The 27,947-nt window shown below is 37.8% G+C and overlaps 1 protein-coding gene across 4 annotated transcripts; it reads right to left on the minus strand.

Moving 5' to 3' along the window:
• Nucleotides 1-1,832: 1,832 nt before the first annotated feature.
• On the minus strand, nt 1,833-27,904 carry LOC117416973 (cAMP-dependent protein kinase inhibitor gamma). 4 transcript variants are annotated; one of them, XM_034028511.3, is made up of 3 exons: nt 27,733-27,904; nt 3,748-3,926; nt 1,833-3,106 (listed from the first exon to the last, which is right to left on the minus strand). In XM_034028511.3, the coding sequence occupies exons 2-3, from the start codon at nt 3,896-3,898 to the stop codon at nt 3,021-3,023; spliced, it is 237 nt and encodes a 78-aa protein (XP_033884402.1). In that variant the 5' UTR covers nt 3,899-3,926; nt 27,733-27,904; the 3' UTR covers nt 1,833-3,020. The 4 variants fall into 4 exon arrangements, with proteins under 4 accessions (XP_033884402.1, XP_058847101.1, XP_033884410.1 ...); XM_058991118.1 differs by lacking the exon at nt 27,733-27,904 and adding an exon at nt 27,549-27,679; XM_034028519.3 differs by lacking the exon at nt 27,733-27,904 and adding an exon at nt 11,838-12,123.
• Between the last annotated feature and the right edge of the window lie 43 nt (nt 27,905-27,947).

Raw genomic sequence — 27,947 nt, forward strand, 5'->3', positions numbered from 1 at the left:
ATGTACTTTACCTATTCACCAACCCACTGTTAGAAAAGGTGAAATAAGTTGTAATAAAGGAACAAAGAAGATAACTTTTTCAGGCCAGCAGAAAGCCCACAACCAAACAGTTTGTAAAGGACTGGCTGATCCTGCAGTTCATTATTATTTGCTTTCTTGGGCAGCAAATAGAGAATACAAACTTTACTGTTCAAACTCAACACAAATCATTTAGTTTAAAGCAGAGAGAATTCACAGGTGCTGCACCTTTTGGGGTGTTTCTTACGATTTAGCATTTCTGTTTGCAAAGAGTGTAGTTTATGTGTGTTGAGCGCCATGCTACCTTGTAGCACTGTTGCTACATATGTGGGTGTAATTTTCACTCACCTGTCTCTTTAAGTAAAGGCAGTAGCCTGGCCAGGCCAACCTATAAAAACTACATTTCCCAGTATCCATTTCTTTCTTTCAGCCCATTGGTCCATTCAAAATTTCATCCACCAATCCTCTCACACAGTCAATCTTCACCTGTCTCTGATTTCTCTGATTGTGGGGGGTTGGGAGTGTGTTTTTTTTCCTGTAGCTAGCACCTTGGTTAGAGAGTCTGTCTACCTTTTGAAACCTAATCTTTATACTGTTAGCTAGATATTATTCTTTAGCCTTTGTTTTTCTTTTTGTCTGCTGCTCTTATTTTTTTGTCAAGCTTTGTGTTCCTTGGAATAAACCAGTGGTTGTGTAGTTAAATGGACGCATTGTGACGACCCTGTTTTACTGTCAGTCACCCTTACTGACTTATTTAGTTTTAATTATTGGGCCAGTAGTATCTCCTAAGGGAGGACAGTACAGTTGCCTATCAACTGTGTAGGGTGACCATTACAACCTTAAATGTGCCTACAAATGTGTCTAAGATGACATTCCATTTCTTTTTCCATTGCTTTCATTTTACAAGCTTTGACTGGCTGTGAATTCTAAATTCTTCCCCCCCCCAAAAAAGACAGAGTTGTTATTGAAAGTTTCCACATTTCTGCTCAAGCAGTTTTCCCAAAGCATAGAGTTCTGCCAAATACCACTGTGTTGACTTAAGAAGGGGCTCTCTTCACAATACAGATTAAGGGGTCAACACAGTTTTAGTAATATCATTAACCCATTCCCTCCATCTGTTTGACTGACTGTGCAAGGCCTTCTACTTCTCCTTACAAACCTTTTCCCAGATGGGGATCCCTGGCTATGTCGTCACACACCAAATGGCACCATACATTTTAGCAGCGATTTATTAATTCAAGCATGAGAAATGTTTCATAGAAGTCACAGTAGATAAACAGCAACTATAGTAAGAAATTATTTAAACGAGAGGAGCCCACGCAGCCCATCTATGTTTGTCTGGGTCTGAATAGCTGATTGATCTCAGAACTTTGTCAAGTTCTACATGAACAACATGACTAGGTAACCTATTCCATACCCTCGCCACTCTGTTGAAGTTGTGTCTCCTTCTCTCTGTCCTGTATCTAGCGCCACTTGATTAATGTGAGAAGACTCAGAGTGTATTTCTTGAGATGCTGGGACCTAGTCAAAGCTTTAGCTTTATCAGGAGTTATTTAAAAGTCATAAAACTGTTAAATAACCCTACTGTACATTCCTTCCAATGGAATGACAATGACTGGGTGAATCACACTGTTCAAAATAAAAGCTGCATTGCGAAGCAGATGCAGATCTTCATTTAATGAAAGTATTTCTCAGAATGCAGCTGCTAAGTTAAGGTTTCAACAGTTTCTTTTCCACAAATTGTACAGCTAGGGCCAAGTTTTGCATCACCTAGAATTTTAGGATTGAGGCATAAAAAAACAAAAAAACTGAAAGAACATAATTTAGATATTTTATTTATCTAATAAAAGAATCTACAAAAGTCTGCTGGAAACCATAATAGTAGTACAGTATGTCATGTTCATTTCAAAATGTCACATTTTTCAATTTGTCAGTTTTTCATTAAGTATATAGAAAACTACAAAGTAGTATGTAATTCAATATGTTAGCGTAACATTATTCAGCAGGTTTCATTTGACTTCATGAAGCTGAATTAGTTAATTCTATATGGCAATGCAAAACTTTTGGCCATAGCTGTATCTGTTTTATAAACAGAATGCTCCACGAATGTTAATCCAGTGTTAAACTTTTATTTCACTCATGAGGTTTGCTGTACACATCCCACTGTTGGTTATTCCGTCTTCATCATTTGTGGAAAAGCTACAGTGCTCCATGAGCGTTCGTGGAGTACCCTCTATGTACTGTATTCATAAAACTGTGAACAGGACCTGTTGAGTGAGTGAGTGTGTGTGTGTGTGTGTGTGTGTGTGTGTGTGAATGCATGAATTCCAGTTGCAGGAAGGTACCACAGGATAATATTGAACTTCCGTGACAAGAATCACACAGAACAGGTTTTTTTTTTTTTCCCCCCCAAATACAATATTTGGTATATTTAATTTCAGAAATAAAATATTGTATTTCAAAACATTTCAGCATATGCTTTCCCGAAACAAATATTTCTTCATCTAAACTATAGTAACACACACAGAATATTCATGATATTATAAGGCAGTTTCCAAGGTGAAACGAGAGAAAAAAATAAATAAATAAAGAATTATCTTGAATCCTTTCTGGTAGGTGTCAGGATTATTTTGGGGGGTTCATCCTGGAAAAGCACAGTTGGTAGTGTACAGCATATCTTTTTTTTTTTTTTTTTTAGTGGAGAAAAATCTGCCTAAAATCTTGAGAACCGTTCGTCCTCTCTCTGTGCATTAATGCAAGTGTAGTGTCAAGGCACGATCCCGCAAGTGGAGCTTCTTGCTGCGAGATGCAAAGTAAACGTCAATATGTTTTTTTCGTTATCTTCCGACATGGGAAACTTCATCTTTACCCAAGAGACCCCGCTGGGTAAAGTCCCTCTGTGAAACAGTCTTTTATTGTGCTGTTTGAGTCCTTCTCTGGAGACAGCCCTGGACAGCAAATCGGCTGCTAAAGAAGAATTTACTTTCTCCGAGGAATAACAATTAGGAAGGCTTGTCTCCATCTTGTCCCTCCTGCTGCCCTGTCAAGTTACTGCCAGGAACTTGTGCAGCTGCTGCTCCTTCCCCTTCTGAAAAATACAAAGGTTCTGCTCCATTAATACTCACACACTAACAAAGAGTTTATGCAAGGTCAATATAACTCAGGCTTCATCATTCAAAAAATACGTAACTTTTGAATAATTAAAAATAAATACATAAAGTATAAACATCTCGTTGTCAGAATACTGCCAGTATAATATTCCCCAGGTTCATTTTCACCTCCTGGTGGATATATTTTCATCGCCTAATATCTGCCACACGGTTAACTGGTCTGTGCTTTTTAGGGGATTGGCAATCAATGGCATTTTGGCATTTGACAACAGCATTCAAATTATCCACAGTTTTTTGTGACTCACAGCACTCCAATGTATTTTTGCCACAGATTCCCCACTTATTGTTTAGTCCTTACTATTACGTCAGTCGTTTCTCAGTGATTTTGTAAAGATATTCAGTACAACTAAAAATAAACTAGTTCCTAAACATTAATATTATAGCCGGTGCCACTGAAATAAGTTTTGGAATACAACTGCCTTAAACAAAAAAAATACATGAGACCAAAGAGCAGTAAGAAACATGGTATTTAATGGCTCTCTTAGAAACACTTTATTCTGAAGCACTAGAAGTTTGTAGAAGAACAGAAGAACAGCTGTATTGTGTTATCCGCACTCACCTTGAGTCTTCAGCTCCATCTGTGCCAGGTCTTTGGTGACCTCGCTAGCCCCCACTACAGAGCCCTCCACCTCGATATCAGGCACTGCGTTCCTGCGACCAGTCCGATCGCTGGAAATGAAATCTGAATAAGCAGACTCCACCTCCATCATCTCCCAACCACTGCAGACTTCATAACACCTGTTTAACAGAAGGACAGAAAAACAGGGAATCAGGAGTGGACTTTTGAACAAACTAGAAAACAGTCAAATAAGCTGCATGCAGCTGTCGATTACTCAACATGGTACAGTACAGGTGTGTTTTAGTGGATGCAATTGAAAGAAGCTGCACATCAATTCAACACATCTCCCATTTTTCATTTTCCACCAGCAACACACCAAGGATTTTTTTTTTTTTTTACCGCAAGCCAAGAAAATAATACAGTAAAACCAGGGGGGTTGGATAACTGAATTACAACTGTGGAATTGTTAATATGACTTTCTCAATCAAGAAACATCATAAAATAGACATTTATAATCCCTTTACCTTTGAATACATAACATAACATAACAGCACGGCACTGGACTGTAAATGTACTCTGTGCTTGAGGTGTCTGGGTTTAAACTGGGTCATGTATTTTTGCCAGTACGGCTTTAAAGACTATAAAGTGCTTAAAGGTTCAGCTGCCTGCCTACTGAAGGCAACTGTGTAGAAGAACAAGAAAGCTCACAGCAGGAAGCAAATCAAATCACGTGCAACTTAAAGATATTTATACAATTAACCCAGCTTGGAACAACTGAGAATGGTGGTCTTATATCTAGGTGATTTAAAAAAAAAAAAAAAAAGACCCAGGGAAATTTCAATTGAATCAAGGTTTGGTCAATGAACACCAGGCAATCATATAATGCTTCAATACAGAAGCACTTGATACAACATGTTTAAAATTGTACTGTACAGTAGGTGGCGCACTCAGCCGTGATTCAGCTATTTACTAATTCTTCAGTCACTCTTAGGTGTAGTGTGAACAAAAGAATTTGAAAAGATTGCGTTCTTAGAAGCCCATGAAAATATCAACTTAACACCATCATAATGTATATATTAAAAAAAATAAACTTCCTTCAAAATAGCTTGAAATGTCCCATCTAACCATCCCACTACTGCTGATTAATCATAGGCACATGCATAGCAGGATCATGCAGCATGCGCCCCATCCTTTGATTGACATGTAAACAACTTGGGCTGATAAAGCAGAGCGTGCACAAGGCTATGGAAGAATATAGGAAATCCAAGCGAGTACAATCGCACAAGGTGACACTAAACAAGGCACGCCCTTCCCTTTGAGTAATCGACTACATTTGCAATTCAAAAACAGTGAGGCGCTGCCTGAAACTGCATTACGGGCGTCACTTTAACATTGATATCAACAGTTCTATTCTGGATATCAAACACAAAACAGAGATATTAAGAATACAATTACTCAAGAATTCTATTCTATTCAGAATATAACCATGGTAAAGTACAGTAAATGCATAGTATAACCATAGGAAAAGCATGGTAAAACTGCAAAAATGCCATGAAAAAACTACTATGGTAAACTTGTATAAAGGCTGTATTAATTAAATACTGTACTACACAAAGCAAAAACCTTAGCAGGATCACTTAAACAAGAAAATAATCTTACCAGTCAAGCACCATCTTTAAAAAGTCAGCTTGCAAAGAATCTGGAACTAAACTGAAATGACACTTCGAATGTTGTTATGAACAGCTCAAAAAGGTACTTATATAGTGTATTACTATATTCACCCGCCCAGCTCAGTGACACACACAACAGGTTGTTTTGCCCTCCAGCCATTTCGTTCTACACCTGAGCTATTGAAATTCCCTTCAACAGGTTGAGTCAACTCTGTTGATGACATGCATGCCAGTTACAATGACATCCGAAACTCAACCTGAAAAACATTAACAGGAACTATCAAAGTTACTACCAGAGACCCAATCAAAAAGCAGTATAACATCTTCTCAGCCATGGTTTAAGCTAGCTCACACTGTAAGCAGAATCTACGGGGACTACTGTGCATTTCTGAAGATGAATGTGTGTAATTTATGGTCCATCCAATAACATGGATGATTTATACAAAATGTTGTCTTGTCTTACTATAAGAATAGCCACTTCTGAGTAGAAAATATACTCCAAATTTACCATACCAACACCGTAAAGACTGCTGCCAGAATTTGAAGATATAATAAGAAGGTCACTGTCGATCCAGGACTAGAAAGGTCACTGTTCAGTATGTGCACTGTTAAGTATAACATTGGCTCTTCATTGCTGTCCTTTAGTTCATAAAGGTTTTCAGTTCTGTTAATCCCTGCTGATTGATAGGACATGGTGTACTGCCATGGCCTTGCTGCCAAGATTATCTCATGCATGGTCTGAAGAGGCCATGCACCTTCACCAGCATGGAGTCCATACATCCAAATGCCTGTCTTAAGTAGCAAAGTTTCTTCATCATACTGTAGGTCAATTTATTTTTGGAAGCAAGCTATGCACTTTACAGCGCTACTCTCCATGCTCCAACACTTCTGAGACATTAACCATCTTTTATCATTGCTTGCTGGAAAACATGACTTAAAAGACCAAAGAACGCTCAAAGAGTTGGTCTTGTCCAGGTATCACTGCACTGTGAGTTTCATTAGACAGGCTACACTTCTTTTGTCACTTGACATTAAGGATTTACTGTAGTCTGTTCTCTGGTCATTCTATGTTCTTTTTCAACATAAACCGACTTGGAATAGGTACTGTTGACAGGCGCAGCGGCGATAGAAATCACAACAAAGTCATGTTGAAAGACTTGCATTGCAATTGGTATAAAGTTTAGAGCTGGTTGTGTGTGAAACTATGAAAAAAACATTTCCCTCGCTGGTATAAAGGTCTCAGGTGTATCCACTTGGTGCCTGGTACACTTAAGCAGCCCTAAAGTCATTTAAATAAAACCGGTTGAATCAAGCGGCATAGGGAAAAACAACTGAATGCTCTGCATATCAAGCAATGGATGCTAAAGCTCCTGTTGACAGTACATACTTGGGGTGGGGAGGCAGGAGTTACTGTAGCTTGCTTCTGTCAACAGATGAATTGCCACTTCCAGGGCTTAATAGCATTATTACGATCTATTTTCAGAACACACAAGAGCTATGCTGTCTTGTTGATGCTCTGCAGCCTGCAAGCCCCCCCCCCCCCCCCCACCCCGCTTAATAAGTAGCTGCGGGTGTATTAGTGCACATTATTTCATCTAAAACCCTAATTATAAAGACAGTAAGTAACGTCAAGGAGTTCCTATTTCTTCTCAGAAATACCAATTGATGTAAAGTGGCACCGCATAATTAGGAGAGCAACATTTTATGCTGGGTGCTTGACAAAAACGTCACATACTGTACCACTTTAACCATTTGAAAATGTGTATGCTAAAATAAATGTTTGGAGAATTTGAAGCTTGCTACTATGAGACAATAAGGAAAGCATGAGAGCTGTATAGCACTTCCTGAGTGCCATGCTGTGTAGAACAGAAACATCACATGCAAAAAGAATGATGACTGTTTAAATGCTTTTATTTCTTGGGCAATAACAAAACTTTCAGAAATAATTGATAATTTCCCTCTGCTGCAATTAGTACCGCGCCTCACAGGATGACGTAGTGGGAAGCTTGTGTACCAACAGCTACAACTACCTTACAGGAATCAACACGAAGTCATCAGAAGAATGTAAAGAAATATGTGTCAGGGTGACTCTAAACAGAATTGTGGGACACAATCGAATACTGATCAGTTTCCTTTGACTGCAGGCTCAAATTACACTTTTTTTGGTTTTAAATTGTATTGAACTCCCTGCTTTATATTTAGAACATTTTCTCTATTCCTGTTGAGATTCAGAAACCCAGCTGTACTACCCTTTCAGGCTTGGCTCCTTCAGTTCATTCCACTGCAAGACTTTCACTATTCATTGTATCTTCATCGAGGTCAACTGAATAAAGAAGGAACAGGGTGGATGAAACTCCTGCAATGGAAGAGAATGGACTGGGAGACTCAAGGATAGCCCTGCCGTGGGCGCATTGTGCTGTGCAGGTGGTGTTCAGGAGGAGCTGATGGTTCTTCACTTAATTCAGAATCTGAACTACAAGGCTGCAGATAAATAGAGCATCTGTTTGCTTTGTTTTAAGTGACATGGTCTGGATGCAGCAAGACTCACTGCTGTGAGCCTGAACTGCAACACAAAGCAATTTCATCAATAGCATTGTTTCTGAAATAGCTGCAACGTAATGTAAAAAATGCAAAGAACCCAGAATATCTTCAACAGATATGTAAGAAAAGTTGGTTAGCACTTTAAATCCAAAACTGCGAAGACTCAGATTGAAAAGAGATTACATTTCAGTGGATCTATTCATTATTACCAGCTATTTAGAGAAAAAAAAAAAAGGTCGCAAAACCCACATGACTCCAATGCACTCCTATAAAACAGAGAAGCTTAAATATATACTACCACGAAATCAAATGAAAAAGTATATTTGGTGCAATCACACAAGACGAGACCCAGCTGATATCATTAGAAAACACAATTTTTTCATCTAAAACAAGTCCAGCCATTTTAATAATGTCACATTTGGTTCTTCAATAAATGTCTTATTTATTATACTTGGCAGGCTGTTCTCCTTTGCAAAATATGAATCTGAGCTATAAACAATCTCTCTCAGCGTGATTTAAGGCTTGAGAGTTTCATTCTGAGATCTGCATGTGTATTTCCAGTGGGTGGTTGTAATCTGTCACTGCAAATACTTCTCTTACAAAAACAAGAAGAAGAAAATCCATACAAGGATGAAGTTTATGTACGGTACTAAGCCAGCAGCTGCTAGCTAGGCACACTCCCCCGTAATGGTCTCATGTTATGAAATATGTATGGCTGTGCCTCCGACAGTCAGTTTCATTTGCACAGCGTCTGAGGTCATTCAGTGCTTCCTACGATCGATGCAATCCAGGGGGATTCCCTGGTGCTGTAAAATGCTCTAAAAAGTCCACCTGTGACTGATCTCGGTGGGTCGATCAAAATAACTACCACTACTGAAAACCTTTTCAATGCAACAGATCAATGTGATGACGCAGAAGCATGAAGTGAGTCGGTACAATCACAAGCACCGGGGATCGGTGTATAAAAACACTTAACTATGGAGAATTTGCAGCTAAATAAATTAAAAACAGTAAAAGCTTACCTTTCCCCTGTGCTGTTTTGAATGTACAATCCTTTTGCCACCAGGTGTGTTTTGAAAATAAAACCATATACCATCACATTACTGAGAGTATACAGTACAAGCTAGAAAAGTTATAAGAATGCCTTACTGGCTCGGAGGCAAAACTGATACGCTTGGTAACTATACACTGGTAAATCTATTAAACTTCAAGAACTGCTGGGCACTGCGTAAGATTTGTAATGTAAGAACCTTGGCCCAGGTTTATTTTTTTCATATCTGTATACATCCTGTGATTGCATTAGCCCATTCCATTCATTGAAACATACTTTAAAATGATAACACTGTCAAGGTCTTCAGATAGAGAACAATTAGGTCATCAAAAGAGCTTGCTGTTGCTCTGCAAGCTTCAGGCATGTTTTCACCATGTGGGGCAAGAGTTTCAAAGCTCTTCTTCTGCAGTTTACCCTGGAACCCTGTACATCATATAACAGGAACGGACAATCTGTCAAGCGACTCCCAGGATTTAGGAGGCTGTGTGGTCCAGTGGTTAAAGAAAAGGGCTTGTAACCATGAGGTTCAAACCATGAGGTTCAAATCCCACCTCAGCAACTGACTCATTGTATGACTCTAAGCAAGTCACTTAACAAATAATAATAATAATAATAATATTTCATTGAACAGTTCAGGATCCTCTGTCGGGAGATCAGTATGATAAGCTGTCTTGAAAGCCCCAGCAGAGACATGTGACAGCGTAACTGGCATCAGGAGCTGTTCTTGCTTAGGTTGGAGGTTTAAATCTTATGATGGGAAAAAACCACATTCAATGGACTGTAACTAATGTTTAGTAAACTGTGATTCACCAATTTGACTGTTTAAAACAAAAACAAAAATCAATTATTTTACAAGTAGACTTTTACAGCAATAATCCTACAACTGGTATAAAATGTACATTATAAAGTGGATTACAAGAGTATCATACACTCATTTAAAAAATTTACAAAAATTCCCATGGGCGCAGATTTTATTAAGCAATTAAAACCAGTCCACTTGAACAGCCAAACAAACTGTAGGCAATTAAATTGAAGCTTTTCCTCTTACAAGCTAAAAAGCCCAATTACAGCAGTCAGTCAAGAAAGAAAGAAAGAAAGAAAGAAAGAAAGAAAGAAAGAAAGAAAGGGACTCCTGTTTATCTGGTCATATTTTTCATAAAGACCCCGAAGCATGAGTTGTAACTTTAATTACACAGCAGGATTTCATATTATTTTGTATGGCCATAAGACAATGTACGAATGAGAGGAGGCCACTGGAGCCACCAAGGCTCTTCCTTAGTTACAAAACAGAACCAACAAAGCCCTTGATATTTACAGGCTATGCATCCCAAGTGCATGTTTATATTGAAACCAGATCTGTCTTGCATTACCCAAAGCTCTTGTGTAAGGCATCAACGATTACTCTTGCAACAAGACAGTATGGGGAAGTCCTCAAATTCTGAAACACTTCAAAGCAAGCAAGAGGATCCTGAAACCTCCACTGGATATCTCTGCATCTCTCCGTTCTCACTTACTTCTGTTCACAAAGATAATAATATTTAGCAATATTCTTCTATATGGGTCAAATCTCCCCGCTCCTCTTGAAATATGGTTTGAACACTTTTCTACATTACAAGATACTTTCAGAGTATTTTCTAGATGCTAATTGACAAAAAAAGATCAGCTAGAATTAGAGGACGCTCTCTCTGTTGCATCTGGCATTTGAAAATGACTATCATGCCCAGCTTTATTTCTCTCAGTCATAGTGCCAAACTATACAGACACTGGTGCAATTTACAGAGGGGTTCAGGGAGACTAACTACTCAATTCTTCACAGAGTATGAAACACAATCTATTTGTTTGAAAGTCATCTATGAAGGAGTTTTACTTCAAACACCACAAATAATTCTCATTAGTTTCTGTTTTACTATTGTCATATGTGTATTAACATTGTCGTATTAACGACAAGTAACGGACCCTCATTTCAGGGAGTTTCCATGTTTTCAGGTGGGAATTCAATATCTGTGAGGTCCAATGAATCCACTTTCCTGCCACAGATCTACCCACCATTGGTTAATGCCGTTCTTGTGTAGCCACTACAGCATTAAGACACACTCAAGTTACAAATCTCCCTCTCAACTTGCCTTTGTATGAGGAGACACCCTTCACTGATACAGAAAATAAATGCTTCTTTATAGTTATAAAGAGGATCCTCAGAAGAGGCAAGGTTTGATAAACAGCCAACACAATATGATCTCTTTCATTGTAAATGGAACATGGACTGAATTTATAAACATAAGTGACGCTCCAATGGGAATATTTGCTTTCACTGCTATACACTGAATAGTATTGGTTTTAATGTATCTAGACATCTAATGAGGGTGTATTTAAAGTATTAAAATACAGATTATAGTTCAACTCAGCTTGTAGTACTGGTAGCTATTAAACTGCAATGTTCCTTTTCTCTCATTCATCTTTTGTGTTAGACAAAAAAAAAAAAGATCAGTTGACCCATCAATGTCACAATTAAATGCTAATGCACAACAACTCATTTATAATCATACAAAACAGAATAACCTAGTTTCTTACATTATAATAAACATATCCTATAAGGACTATACATTGGGCAAAGTGGACATGTGCGAAAACAAAATGATGCAACAATTGTTTTTAAAGCAAAGTTGTTGTTTTTTTTCCATAAATTTACAAAACCTAGTTTGCCCAGACTATTACATGAAGCCACTTCAGCAAAAAGGAAATAAAGTATGAAAAAAATAATAATAAAAAAAAAAACACTGGTCGGCTTACTGTAGATCTGAAGAAATCACATCAGCAACAGCACTACTCACCAAAATTCAGGCCCCAGTTCCTCAACGCACAGTGAATAATAAATAAATAACGAATCCTCTCTTCAGTCCCTTAAACCTTCTTTTTACCGTTTCATTAGAATTCCATACATGTGAGAAGCCCTGCTGGCTAGCTCTCTGGTTGGGTTGGGTTCGCTCTAGCTAGCCTTCACTAAGTGCCTAGTTTCACATGATGTCAGCAGCTGCTTGTTTCACCACCAACGTACTTCAAGCACAAGGGGGGTTTATTTCCTTTCCTCAAGTAGCATTGTTATTCAGTACAGATCCTGCATTGGAATGTTTTTTTCCTTTATTGAAACCTGGTCACATGTTGCCCCTGATAACCTCCCATTTGCAGGCTGCAGACTCACCACAAGTGAAGACTCCCACTGAAAACAAATCACCCCTTCACCTGTTGCAGTATCTCATCACACATCTGTTAAACTGGGCAGGGCGACACACCACGCATGCATATTCACAGCTTATTTATACATAAGGGCAGCCCCCTTGTAATTTGAAGTACTGTGGGTGTTTTTTTAGCAGCTTGTGTTTGCAGTTGGAGAAGGGTGGGGAAATATGGAATTCATGCCGCTCACATCAGATACTAAATGCAGGAAAAATGATTAATGACAATCATTTTTTCATATTTTTCTTTGAAAGTCTTCTGAACAGCAGTCACCTTACCACTACAGCCATTTACAAGTACTGAATTATTTCTCATAAAAAAATAATAATGTCATCGATATGTCAGTAACAAGTATCCTTCGCCATAGCTGTTCACACACAATTAAGCCACCAATAACATGAAGCTACATAACAAACATCAATGCCGTGACCCAGTGTTCATTACAATTGGAGAGGCAGTTCCAGATATGCAGAACTCTAACTAAAGCGTACCATATAGATACACAGAGACCTCTGCAACATCCCTGTTGCTGGGTGTATGCATGCCCAGCAGGGATAATAATAATGCAATAAAGGTGAATAACAATGAAGGTCTGCTCTCACTCTTCCAGACAGATAATGAAGCAGAAGTCGTTGGATAAAAAGCAGAGCTGCAGAGACCGCTGAGCTTTACAAACACTTAAAACACACAGTATTAGAAGTTTAGTTTACTAAATCTAAATACTGTAGCTGGGTGAATTAAACCAGACTGCAAAAGAGACAGTTTTGGTATGCTTGTGCTCATTAAACATGTCAGGACTGCCCAGTCTCTGACCACATTCCGGCGCCTCCTTAAGACTCACCTCTTCAAAGAGCACCTGTAGAACTCCTCTGTTTGTATCCTGGGACACTATCACCCTTCATGTAAATGTGCTTTATTTTGCTCTTATCAGCCCCTATTTTACTGCATTTAATCCTGTACTTCAGAATACTGTAATCTGCCAAGTTTTTAACCTGTAGTACTTTGTATTTAATCACATCCTGATGTAACTATCACTATTTAATCATATCCTGATGTAACTATCACTATTACCTGCTGTATTACTGAATTGTGGTTTGTCAAACTTGTACTTTACTTGAACAAAAGTTATTGTATTTCTTGCTCTTATTGTATTACTTGTATTGTAACACTTGAAATGTTTTTGCCTATGATTGTAAGTCGCCCTGGATAAGGGCGTCTGCTAAGAAATAAATAATAATAATAATAATAATAATAATAATAATTAACTATGTCATGGTTAAACACATCAGTTTTGCAGCATTGTGACAGCAGTTGCTTCTTCCAAACACTATAGATTGCCTTTTGCAGCCTTTCCAATCCCATTAAGAAGCTTGAATGTGATATTGAAAAGAGTTATACTGGGCAGCTCAGTGAGTCATACAGTACATGGCTCCAGACTAGAGCCATACATTGGACATCCCTGCTCTAATAACAGTTTTCAGATTGAGAAGAAGCTGCAGAGTTTCTTTTATTGGCCCAATAGAACAGACACAAACAACAATGGTTTGAAACCCTTTAAAAATACCTCTCTTGATAAAACCATATACTGTAAAGGGTTAATCGAGACATGCAGGCCGATTTAAAATTCACGGTCCAGCATTTGTTTATTTTAGTAGACATTTGCTTAAGTGAACCGAGGACAAAATGCACCGGAAAAACACATTTAAATTGCTGAGTCATCTAGCCTTGATAATTTGGTTATGACTGAAAGCACCTGTACTGTTTAATTCTTGGTAGTTTCATATTGCAAATGTGCATCTTGATATAGTGTCTTTATATATACAGTATATATATATATATATATATATATATATATATATATATATATATATATATATATATAGATGGTGGTGTATATGGGTTGTTCATTTGAACAACCTATATACACCACCAGAGCAAGCCACAACTAGATTTTTTTTTAGATCATTTTACTGTATTAGAGAATCCACCTGGATTTTATCAGCCGCTTATTTTAAGGGGTAATCCTGGGATAACCACGGATAGGTGGTTGATGCAATGCAGGGTGATTCCCCAGTGCTGTAAAATGCTCTAAAATACAGCTGTTGCTTATGCCGACCGGGTACAGGTTTGTCAAATCGACCCTTTGGTATGTAAAGTGAAACGTTTCCTATAAATTTTGAATGCCTAACAAAGCCCTCTCAGTTGTCTAATGTATTGTTTTACAGCTGTCATTGACTAAATGAAAACTGATCCGATAGGTATGGTGAGGGGACTGCCTGCATCACACTTCGTCTGGCACTTTTCTTGCTGGTATTTTATTAATTCGATATGAATGCCATTGACCGTAATGTGACTGCAATATGATCGCCTTTTGGTCCTGCACTCAGTAGTGTGTGTGTGTGTGTGTGTGTGTGTGTGTGTGTGTGTGTGTGCATGACCTTACAAGGTTTAAAACAAACTGCATTCTATTGCTGTTATTCTTTTGGGTCTGAGCTTCAGAAAAATGTTTGGCTAATAAGCACTACTCGGAAATAAATGAACTGTTCCCTCCTACAGTTAAGTTGTAACAGAAAAATTGCCTTTGCTTTAAAAAGAAGGTTCGATCTAAATATATAACAAATTATACAAAAAACATTTTTCATGTTTCTGGTGGCTCTAATTTTGTATGTACAGCTGTGGCGTGGGGATGTATATTATTCACTGCGTTAATTTTTTTTCTTAGAAAGCAGAACTTCCCTTTTGTTCATATCCCTGGTTCAACTGCACTGCCAATCAAGAAGTTAGGCTATCCCACTGTGGCTGAAACTGATGCACTTACCCTTATAAACATCAAATAAGCTATACATAAATGGTTTGTCTATTTTATCCCATGTAATGTTATGCTTTTCACTACTGGCTCAAAATGGATCTACTTTAATACAGAAATTGAAATTAAAAAAAGGTTAATTAAAGGCAATGCATGATGCTGTACACACAGCTCCTCTCCTTGCTGCCCGTCAGACCAGGCCATCTGTGAGGGTGTAAAATAGCAGGGTCTCTGTAAATTAATAGGAAGGATGCTGTCGGACAGCTTACAGCTGAAGTATGAGATCACTGCTGCTGTTTGATAGATGACTCAAAGGGATTTTCTCTGAGGAATCCAGTAAACTGCTGTTCTTACTCAGCTGGCTGGCTTTCCAATACCTCTGTAACAACTGCGATATTAGAACAAAAATGGCAGGAATTGGCATCTCAGCCCATTGAATTAAATGGAAAGGCCAGCTCTGCAGTCGAGAGGAATGTATGTGTCCTATGCTGATGTCAGTATTATTAACTCATCAGCCGCTAGAAGGAGATCCATTACATTCTCTATTTCAACCTGATTGGGGGAGGGATTATCTCCCGTAGCGCGCCACTGTATATGGCATCTCAGCCCATTGAATTGCATGGAAAGACAAGGGCTGGATACAAACCTCTAACCCCACAGTTCAAAGACGAATGTCTTAACATTGAAATAAAAAAATAAAAAAAAGCTTTTCAGTTGAGAGGTATACTGATGTCAGTATTATTAACTCATCAGCCACTGTGTTAAAAAAAATCTGAATTTTTCTTCCAAGAAAGTTTCAGTCACAATGGGTAACACAGCAGACCTGACATACTTTGACAGTAGATTCTTAGTAGCCAGGTGCTTCTGTTTCCAAGACTAGCAGTCTGACTATGGGCGATCCTGGAAAAATAGGCAGTAATTGAGAATTGGTCACATATCCCTCCAAAACAAAACTTAGAACACCATGAATAACCCTAGCTACCCATGTTGTCCAAACACCCGATTGACAGTGTTGTGACAGGCGCTTTTGTTTTGTTTAGTAGATTTCCATTTTATAAATATTTTTATGATGTTTACAGACCGAGTCATGTGCTCAACAAGGTTCGCCAAATCTCGGTGCCACTGCTCTGAGAAAAGTCAACAAAATACCCTGGGAAAGTCGAATATGATTTACCACTTTCCCCTCTGAAAATATAATTAGCCATCAAGTATTTTACACATTGTACCGTTATTACTGACAAATGATGGGAAACTCTGCTTAGCACAAGCCTGCTGCACAATGTAAACATCATAAAAAAAGGCTTTGAAAATGTGGCCCAATAAAAAGTCTCATCGAATGTGTTGCTTCTGTCTGACAGTGTCTAAAGATTTTACTGACAAAAATGCTTATTATATTAATATATATATATATATATATATATATATATATATATATATATATATATATATATATATATATATATATATATACACACATATATACATACACAGTCCTGTGCAAAAGTTTAAGGCAGGTGTGAAAAAATGCTGTAAAGTAAGAATGCTTTCAAAAATAGACATGTTAATAGTTTATCTTTATCAATTAACAAAATGCAAAGTGAGTGAACAGAAGAAAAATCTACATCAAATCAATATTTGGTGTGACCACCCTTTGCCTTCAAAACAGCATCAAGGGCAGGTAGGTTGGCCCAAACATCTTGGAGAACTAACCACAGTTCTTCTGTGGATTTAGGCAGCCTCAGTTGCTTCTCTCTCTTCATGTAATCCCAGACAGACTCGATGATGTTGAGATCAGGGCTCTGTGGGGGCCATACCATCACTTCCAGGACTCCTTGTTCTTCTTTACGCTGAAGATAGTTCTTAATGACTTTCGCTGTATGTTTGGGGTCGTTGTCATGCTGCAGAATAAATTTGGGGCCAATCAGATGCCTCCCTGATGGTATTGCATGATGGATAAGTATCTGCCTGTACTTCTCAGCATTGAGGAGACCATTAATTCTGACCAAATCCCCAACTCCATTTGCAGAAATGCAGCCCCAAACTTGCAAGGAACCTCCACCATGCTTCACTGTTGCCTGCAGACACTCATTTGTGTACCGCTCTCCAGCCCTTCGGCGAACAAACTGCCTTCTGCTACAGCCAAATATTTCACATTTTGACTCATCAGTCCAGAGCACCTGCTGCCATTTTTCTGCACCCCAGTTCCTGTGTTTTCGTGCATAGTTGAGTCGCTTGGCCTTGTTTCCACGTCGGAGGTATGGCTTTTTGGCCGCAAGTCTTCCATGAAGGCCACTTCTGACCAGACCTCTCCGGACAGTAGATGGGTGTAACAGGGTCCCACTGTTTTCTGCCAATTCTGAGCTGATGGCACTGCTGGACATCTTCCGATTGCGAAGGGAAGTAAGCATGATGTGTCTTTCATCTGCTGCAGTAAGTTTCCTTGGCCGACCACTGCGTCTACGGTCCTCAACGTTGCCCATTTCTTTGTGCTTCTTCAAAACAGCTTGGACAGCACATCTGGAAACCCCTGTCTGCCTTGAAATTTCTGCCTGGGAGAGACCTTGCTGATGCAGTATAACTACCTTGTGTCTTGTTGCTGTGCTCAGTCTTGCCATGGTGTATGACTTTTGACAGTAAACTGTCTTCAGCAACCTCACCTTGTTAGCTGAGTTTGGCTGTTCCTCACCCAGTTTTATTCCTCCTACACAGCTGTTTCTGTTTCAGTTAATGATTGTGTTTCAACCTACATATTGAATTGATGATCATTAGCACCTGTTTGGTATAACTGTTTAATCATACACCTGACTATATGCCTACAAAATCCCTGACTTTGTGCAAGTTTACCCAGAAGAATTGATGCTGTTTTGAAGGCAAAGGGTGGTCACACCAAATATGGATTTGATTTAGATTTTTCTTCTGTTCACTCACTTTGCATTTAGTTAATTGATAAATATAATCTATTAACATGTCTATTTTTGAAAGCATTCTTACTTTACAGCATTTTTTCACACCTGCCTAAAACTTTTGCACAGTACTGTATATATATATATATATATATATATATATATATATATATATATATATATATATATATATATATATATATTATATATATATATACACACACACTGCATATTGTTTACTCCTCCATAACCTTGAAACACGTTTTAACACATGGACTCCCTTCTCTCCATCTGTTTTATATTTAGCTCCACTCAGCGCCTGATGGATAGCCAAGTCAGCTGATCACCCATTTGCTGGCTTTACCAACAACAACAATAAAGTCTCTTATTAAATCCAGAGCAATTTTTCCTTTCTTAATGCTTTTCACCAAACGAGCAGGAACCCAAACCATAAGACTAGACCAAGTAAGGCTTCCTGACACTGATTAATCTGCAACTCATACTGGCAGTTAAAATTAGAAACTAAATCGGGGAGCGTCTTCATCACAGTAATGCTTTAGACTGTGTGCTATTATCTTATGAATTTTTCACTCTGCAAGCCCGCCGTGCAGCTATATCCAGAACTTACAGTGTCGGAGGACCACGTAGTTCTGAATTGCGTACAGGCTGGCCTGCAGGCGCCCGGCCAGCCACAGGAGTCGCTGGTGTGCGGTGAGATAAGGACTCTCCAGCTGACCTAACCCCTACCCCACCCAGGCAGCGCGTGGTCAACTGTGTGCCCCCCCCTACGAACTCCCATCCACGGTCGGCAGTGGCACAGCTTGGATTCAAACCAGCGATCTCCATCCTGCACTCCGGGCGGAGTGCCTTTACCAAATGCATCACTCGGGATCCCGGAAATTAACAGTTTATAGAAATTGGGCAAGTAGTATTTAAGACAGACGGATTAATGTACAGACAGAATCCCCCTCCACATATCTCCAGAATCTAATAATCTTAATACCAAATGTAATCACAAATAAGCGTTTTTTCATACGTGTGACCGACATACAGACAGACATAAAACTGCCTACACTACAGCATATCCCCAGCGACTTGGATTTCATTCCCTGTGCAGGATAAAATAGGAGGAAGGAGAGTCAACTAGGAGGATAGATATTCTAGTATTGTGATTTTAGCTTCTTTATTCCAAAAGGACGATTAGTCATAGGCTGAGCTATTAATTACTGTTATTACTCAGACAGGGAAGAAAAATAATTGCATCTCGTTGAAATTAAAGACCGTGCCATGAACAAGGCTGAAGGCATTTTTGTTCTGAACCAATTTAAAAAGAAAAAAAAACAGTTGGCAAACTTTGTTCTACATTCAGTAACTACTACAAATTCTAAATAAACACAGTCATGGAAAATGGTCAGGATTAACACTTCCCATGTGTTTTTCAGTCAAGTACCATATTCTGAGTGGGCATAACTGTTTAGGAAAAGGTTGCTTCTATATAGGTTATTGCGTAAAGATTTTAAAGGTTTTAAAACACTTTTTTCTCACCACATACTCGCACAAGCAGCATTATTAAAGACCATAAGGGTTTTGCTTTTAATACTTTAATTTACTATTTCAAATCCAACACTTCAGATGTCAATTCCACTCCAATGGACTAGCAGCAATCAAATCATGTGACCGACACAGGACGCTATTAGGTTCCAGGAAGCAATAATAATGTAATATTTTTGAATATACAGTATATTCATCACGATCAACGTGCGATCAGGTTGCTCACACTAATTGGAAATATGAAAAGTGATGTTAAAGTCTTGATTAGCTCTCAAAAAAAAGGGGGTTTCCTAATTCCTTATTCTCTATTCAATAAGGAAAAAGGAAATATAAATATAATACTTCCTTATTCCTTACCCAACCCGAATTGGGAAAAAGGAAACAAACAACTCTTACTTCCTTATTCAAGCTGAATAGGGAAATCGTTTTCTTGCATATTAGACACATCCATGGTCAGTGCTGCAGATAAAACCTTATATCCGAGGCACAAAAAGACTAGCTGCCACCAGCAATAAAGGCTTTGCCCATTTTCTTCAAAGCGTGGCCCCTCAAAAAATGTTATTTATTTAAAAAATAATGTTCCTATTCATTTCAATGTAAAATAACACCAAATACATTACATGTGTGTGTGTGTGCTTTAAAGGATGCATCAATCTCTTTGAAAACATCTGCATTTATTAAACTGAATACAGATTAATTTTAAACATGAACATTTGCAGTAAGGGCAGTGCATTCCAGTGGTGAAGAAATGAAAGGCTGAAAGTACCAGTATGTAAGTGAAAGTCTGTATGATGAATCTGCTCAATCCCAATGTGTTTAATGAGCTCTAACAGTCCCTGCTAAAAATAGGATACGATTAGAGAGATATATTGGCAAGGAGACATTTTAATGAAGTGGTACTGGTTGATTTGTGAGGTTCCTCGATTAATGCTTTCTTTGTATCGGATCACATGAAGCCTATCGTAATAATCAATCCAGTCAGCAGTCACTTAAGGGTTTTACAATCTGTTTTTACTTCTTATTACTTTATCTGTTGGTTAATCACTGCTTTTACCTCAATTCAGGATATATGAACATATTTCAAATACAACACATTAGATAAAGTGTGGTGTCCTGGTAATGTATATGGTCTGATTGCTGATGGACAATCTTAGGGAGCTGAACCAAGGCCATAAAGACCTTGCATCTCTCAGAATTCTGTGTGGATCTTATTTAACATTTTAGACAGTTTCACAGATTTTTTTTATTTTTTAAACTTCAACAAAAGTCACTTCCTATATTGTAACTTATTATTTCAGACTAAAACTTTTAACCTAAACTTGGCTTTGATCTTGAATGTCCTAATCTGTATCTCTGCTCCCAAGCCAAATATTTTGGCTCATAAATTTAAAAAAAACTAAGCTAAGAAAACAAGGAAACAGTGGTTGTCTAACTGGCTTCAAATATGTCTGAAAATTTGAATACTCTTTTCCAAACCAGCTGGTAAATAGTTTTATCCTCTATCCCACATGGCAGTTTTGCTAGAGCCACAATTTACAGAACTTGTGGCCTGGGTTCCTATGTTGTCTCTAATCTAAACAGTATCAACAGTCAACAGGAAGCAGATGGCCTCAGAATGGAATGTTAATGACCTCATATACCACCAACAGCTGGATCATATTAACCACCCCATGGTTCTTCTATTGAAAAAAATATATATTATGAAGCCACAAAACAGCTGAAAACAACCCTACACTGTTGCTGATAACAGAAGCAGCAAAACAAAAAACAATTGCCACAGCTAAAGCTCAGAAAAGGATTGATTTTCTGGCATCGATTATCTTTGTCTCAAAATCATAATACTGTATTGTGTGGTGCTTGACAATCTGAACTAACTTCTGACAGAAACAATTTGTTTTAGTGCCTCGTGATGGGTTGAACTCAACAATATGACTTCATCTAAATAGGTTTAAGTGCAGCAGAGTCTTTTTGTTTTAAGTTAGTTCAAGTTACTGTGCTTCTTTGGGTACAGTGTGTAGATTAGAGGCTAAGGCATTCTTAGTATCCCTCCTGGAGGATGAGAAATTCTCTGCGACGGTGATACAGTGGAAGCAGTCGTTCATACCCATGTCACTCTTTATATTTTTTCTCTGGTGTATATCTTGAAAACCCCTTATCCAAATGTGATGAAACTTGGTAATAACATTATTTAGCATAAGTCATCGAGTGCATTAGATTGTGGGGATACATGGGGGTGTCTGTCTGTCAGTACATTTGTCCGTCTGTATGTCACACTTTTTACACTATCATGAGGACACAGGAAGTTATCCCACATGCTTTAAATCAGTCCTTTTTATTATACTTGATTCTTAATTCTTACACCTCATTTGATTACAAGTCTTAAATACCAATTACCTAACTGTCATAACTATGTATTACCATTTCTTATTCAATACTATTTTGTAAGCACTGTTAAGTGTACTGGTCAATACTTTTTGTTTGGACAGAAGGAATCTTAACCAGGCGCTCCAGTATGTGCTACAAATCCTAGCATGGTTAATAAACAGCAGACACACATTTAGTAACTACACACCCAGAAGCTGACAACAACCATACACAATTACTTCCAGATGAAAACAAGAGACATACATGGCAAAAGTGCACAGCATGCTGTAATTCTATTACACAAAGGTTGTGAGTCTTCACTACTGCATGTAACAACAAAACAAATACAAAGTATTTTGATTCCAAAATTAATGAAGTATTGTACAACAGTTATGGGCTTAAATGTGTAACGTGCAGTAAGATATGGACATTTTTGTTCAATTCAAATAAAAAAATTAATTGGACGTGTACTGTAGTGCCTTAAGATTGTAAAAGTTTAAATGTTTAATTGCTGAACTAAAATAGAGATTCTAAGCAGCACTGGATTTGGCAAAACATTTTTACAAAACGTTTTATGAGGATATAGGCTACAGTCCATCATCACTTATCTTAGTACTTTGTATAACCAAATGTCTAACAATTTAAAATAAATCTTAATTTAGTGTTCTTTTTAATGGCTTGAGACTATACTTTAGACACATAGTGTAAAGAATATAAAATATAAAATATTCTAAAATGTGTTTAAAACCTATTGCATAAAATGTAGGCTCAATTCTTAAACAACCGGTTAACAGTCAAAATACTGTATTTTAATATGGTCTGTCAATGTATGACTATATAAATACAATTCCATTAGCACAAAGGGTTAATCTATTAAATTTCCAGATTTGCATACAAGTTACAAACATTGGCCTGTTCTGGAACAGTTTTACCATGAACCATGAACATCTCTTCTTTCAAAGCACTGCTGTATGTAATATGACGAAGAGATAGTTCCTAAGTGAATCATGTATGATTTAAGGAATTTAAGAACTGCAGTGATGCAAGTGTCATCTTGTTTACTAGAATACAAAGATGTCATTCAACTAAAAACTCGTCAGACAGTGCCTCTCCTGACGTCAAACAAAACAATGCCTTTGAAGGAAACATGTCTGGCCTGAATTTCTCAATTTCAGATGAAAAACAAAAACCTGTTTAACACCCCTTAAAGAACTGCTGAAACGGGCTATCTAAATCAAGTATGAAACCTGACCATTTTAAATGGGATACTCTGCTAATTTAACTCGTTTCATTCATTATCCTCTATTTACTGTATATTGTTTTAGTTCAAAGGTTGCTTAAAACAAAGCAGTTAGTAGCTCTGCTGGTTGAGTAGATATTGAAAACGGATGAATTCATGTGAATTGATTGAGACAAAATGGAGTTGACTGTAATTCAAATAAATAATCGATCAAATGTATCTACTTGTATGCCTTCATGCAAGATTAGCGCAAAATACAGCACACCATCAACAATGTAATTAAGTATGATTAGCTAAAATGGATTATTCCACTTTGAATAATCAATCAATGTAATTCAGCCAAGTCATTATGAAACACTGCAATTACTCTGTGGTGAGGATAAGGCAAAAAATGTTCAAACAAACAGACATTTTCTTTAGATTTGACTGGCCTCCCCTTACAATTCTCATCTGCAACTTTCTAAAATATTTGAAAGAAATCAAGTTTAAAAACATTCTTAAAATTTAAAATTATATTTAATTTAACAATTGGTTAACAGTGCAAAATACTCGTTTTTAATACAGCCTGTCAAATGTGAGTATAACTTTATATAAATACAATTCCATTTGCACAAAGGTTTAATCTATTCGATTTTCAGATCTGCATACAAGCGAAAAACATTGGGGGGGGGGGGGGGGGGGGGGGGGAGTTTCAGTTATTTTCACCTTTTATGTTAATCTGAACCAGACTTTTTTTTTTTGTACTTGACCTTAGGCCCAAATTTTAAAGCGATTCTCCAGTCTTTAACTCGCTTTAAAATGCTAAGTGGACGATTTCATACCTAAGTGGACGCTAAGTGAACGCTAAGTGGACGCTAAGTGGACGATTTTATACCTTGCCAGCTGGATTGTATTAGTACACTTTACAGCACTGGGGAGTCCCCCACCTGTGTGTGCTTATCCCAGGATTACCCTGAAAACAGGTGCTCAATACAATCCACAGGGATTCTCCGGCACAGTGATATGCTCTCGTAAAACCCAGATGTGATTTATCCTGCTAGATAAAAAATGATCCCAAAGTAGCTTTACGGAGTATCCTTTTGATAAGTGAAATAGTTTCAGTGCCTTACACTAGATAATAATAATAATTGGGCAGTATTCCAGTTTAGTTGTACCACTGTTTTGTGTGGAATTTCAAACAACTGGGTAATATAATTAAAGGGGTTATTTTAATGATCTAAACAATGGCAGATTGACATACCTCCCTCTAATACAGGTATAATTGTATATTATTTTAGAATATGGAAACTGTTTAGATCATTCAAATGAGACCTCAGGTGTCTCCAGTAATTTGAAGTTGTTTCTTTCTCATTTTTAAAACAGGGTCTCAAAAAAAATATATAGGCATTAACAAAAGGTAAAGGCTTTAAAAACATGACCCTTCTTTACCAAATGCAAACTAAGATTTGTCATCCCGTTTAAGAACAACTACTAATAATGTAATTATTTTGAAAAAGTGCCGCTCCACTCCATAAAATGAACTGTATGTTTTCTGTGTTTTAGACAGGCTTTTCTATTAGGTCAGTCTTATTCATTTTTCATCACTTCGGGCTCCCTCGTTATGTCTCTCCCACAGATCATTAAGTGACACTCGGCTATTCCATGAGACTGTCTGGCCCACAGCCAGCACAATACATCAGAGGTACTGCAGCGGGAGAGGGGAGTGCTTTCTACACAGCTACATCCACACTCCACTCAAAAGGTCCAGTAATGTATGCCTTCCCATTGTGGCATGCTATTATCCTGATTGCAATGTATTTCCAGTGCATTGGCAGCCCACTTCCAGTAATGTTTCGTTTTTTTTGTTTGTAAGCACTTTCTTTATTTCCCAACTGAGCTTTTCAGGCGCTATGCTTAACTCTTTCCACCCTGTGAATAACTGCAAGTGTATTTGGAGTTACACATCTTTCACAGAAAACAGGCTTGTCTTTAATTGATCTAAACATTTAAAATATCAAAAGAACCTCGGCGGTTTTCTTTACACTTACAAGTCTGTCCTGAGCTGTCTTAGGGTGAATGTGCATTGCTTGTTCTCTGACAAATGACTGGAAATCCCATTTTACGGTTAACACAGGTCCTTATTTGGACATTTACAAAACATAGCCTATACAATTGTTTTCTTTCTGATTAGCTACAGCCTGGTGGCCTATACAGAGAAACACCGGCAGCGGCCCATGCATGAATTGACGTAATTTTCAAATAAAATTGCAGGACCTAGGCAGGATTACATTTGGACTACACACTAGCACAATGTTCAGGAAGTGTCAGAAACATTAGTTTGCTTAACTCTTATCATGCTTGGTACTCTCAGGTCAAGAAAACAATGTCCAATAGCCAGAAAGAGGAGTAAGTAAAACTATTATCACATCCAAAACTAGAGAGCTGTGGTTTTATAAAAATGCACATTCATTGTAATGTAAATCCAAACAGCTGGTCATTACAAGACATCAACTGAGCTAAACCAGTGGTACTTAAGTTTTAGTCCATTCCAATGCAGTACCTTGTTCCAACCAGGTACTTAAACTTCAATGAACACCAAGATTCAATGCAATTAAAATATCTAGTTGGAATAAGGATCTGTACTACTCAGGTCAATAACTAAAGACATTATTGAAAAACTGCGGGTCTTAGACTGGAATGGATTTGAAAGAGACACAAGCATGTACCACTGAACCTGAATCCTGCTATACCTGCATCAGTAGGAGGTTATGAATGTTAACTGCAAATACCACTAGCCCTCTCCCCTCACACACACTTTGATGTTTATGTAGTTTTCATAGCACACAGGATAATTGTCATAGTATAATTCGCTCCAGTTTCTTTACCCCTCTACAAACAACAATTGGGAATCAGTTTCAGATTTATGATTAAGTATGAAAGGCGATCAGAACTATCTTAAAGGGGAAGTGATTTCTGCCAACACAAGTCAGCATTCTCTTTGTCTCTAGATGGTTTACAGCTGGGGAGTCTGAATTGCAGAAGCACAAACAGCAGTGCCAGCTCATTCTTCGGGGGCGGCTTGTTCTGTCAGAACTACTTCTTTATTTCCATTGCTGCTTTCATTAGTTGTGCTCTTCCCACACATATTTCTTCTTTGGAATTAGAAACTAACAAGGTCATTACACGCCACATTAGATACTGCAATGTGTGGCTCCAGCAACACCACTTCAGACTGCAAAAATACATCTCCTAGTAATGTAGCAACTGCAGAGCTGGTGCATTAAACCAACTACAAGCCTAGAAAATGTGTACAAATATTCTGATCTGCAGCCATTTAAATTACACTTACACCTAACATTAGCCGAGATATGTAATACCAGACAATGTTTGTTGTTAGATTTTTTTTTTTTTAAACTTGAAATCCACACGCAACACAAATGAATAAACAGCAGAGAGTTTAATAAGCATCCCTCGATTTGGCTGTGCTCAAGCAGGAGTAAAGGGGAGGAATGGTCGCACATCCCTCCAGATCAATTGAAACACTGTGCAGACGGGTCTCTTGAATCAGTGACACATTGGCCGCACACCCTATTGATCACTATAGCTTGGGCTGCACTGTTCAATTTGTACATTACTAGATATACGATATAAAACCAATGTACACTGTCATTCTGCCATCTTGAGGCCAACAATATATTGCAGATACGCCTTTATTTACTGTAGCCAATTATATGATGCATTTTTATTTATTTTTTAATTAAAAAAAAAAAACCTTTGCCACTCTTCTGTTTTGAGCAAGATCCAACATGTTGTCAATTACACCTCAAGCTGACACTATTTGTTTACCAAAAATGTCATCAAAGCACGATATTGATTACCATTAGCAACTTTTTGTCAGTGTTTTCCTTTTTAACTAAAAGGGCGGAGTGGTAGTTACAGAATACTGTTTTTTTTTTTCTTTTTTTCTCTACAGTAACTTCATATTGATTAGATTAAGATCTGGTACATACTTAAAGCTCCCATTATATATAAAAAAAATCTAAAAAAGAAAAAAGAAAACAAAAAAAGATAAATCACTCTTAAAATCGTGCGACCCAATATCACATTGTATTGCCTCTATGTTTTATGAAAGTAGTACCATATTGAATGAATATATAGGCCCTTGCGTGTATTTTTGTACAGCGACATATTCTGAAACGTCAACATTCTTTGGGATTTCCATGGATATATTATTTCAATATATTTACATTAGAATTTCAACAACAATCAAACAACGTCGCATTGGGCTAGCACACAAACAAACCGACTTATTGTGGTCTAAAAACAAACTTCTCGCTATTCAATACAATTCAGTACAATGCAGTCTTAACAAAAAACGAAACCCACGATCTGCAAACGACTTGATTTGTATTCAAGTCCGCGCACCGCGCGCACAGACATAACCTTATTTCAATTGATCACTTACGGGCTTGTCAGTCGTTTTATTCGGAATGGTTTATAGACAATGCAGAAACCCGATACACTGTTGCACTGCTTTGCCCTGAAATAATGGTGTCTGCAGGAAATACTCGTTTGATTCATAGACACCTGTAATGTATACATTTATTTTACACAATAAGCAAGATAAGATTTGGATTTCCTCCACTAACCTTGACTGGTTTAATCTTGTATTTTCTCTGTCCACTGGCTATAGTATATTTGACGCTGTTTTGTAAAAATGTATGTTCAACTTCCCTTCCTTCTTGGGCAACATCTGGGATCAGTTTTCAGCAGCTCCCGGGTGGATACTGAAAAAAAGCCGTCCTCTGTGGGCGGGGCTCGTTACTCTGGAAACCTTTATAAAAAATAGGGGGCGACAGGAGGG

This window comes from Acipenser ruthenus, chromosome 18 (genome assembly GCF_902713425.1).
Source record: "Acipenser ruthenus chromosome 18, fAciRut3.2 maternal haplotype, whole genome shotgun sequence".
In the NCBI taxonomy this organism is placed as follows: Eukaryota; Metazoa; Chordata; class Actinopteri; order Acipenseriformes; family Acipenseridae; genus Acipenser; species Acipenser ruthenus.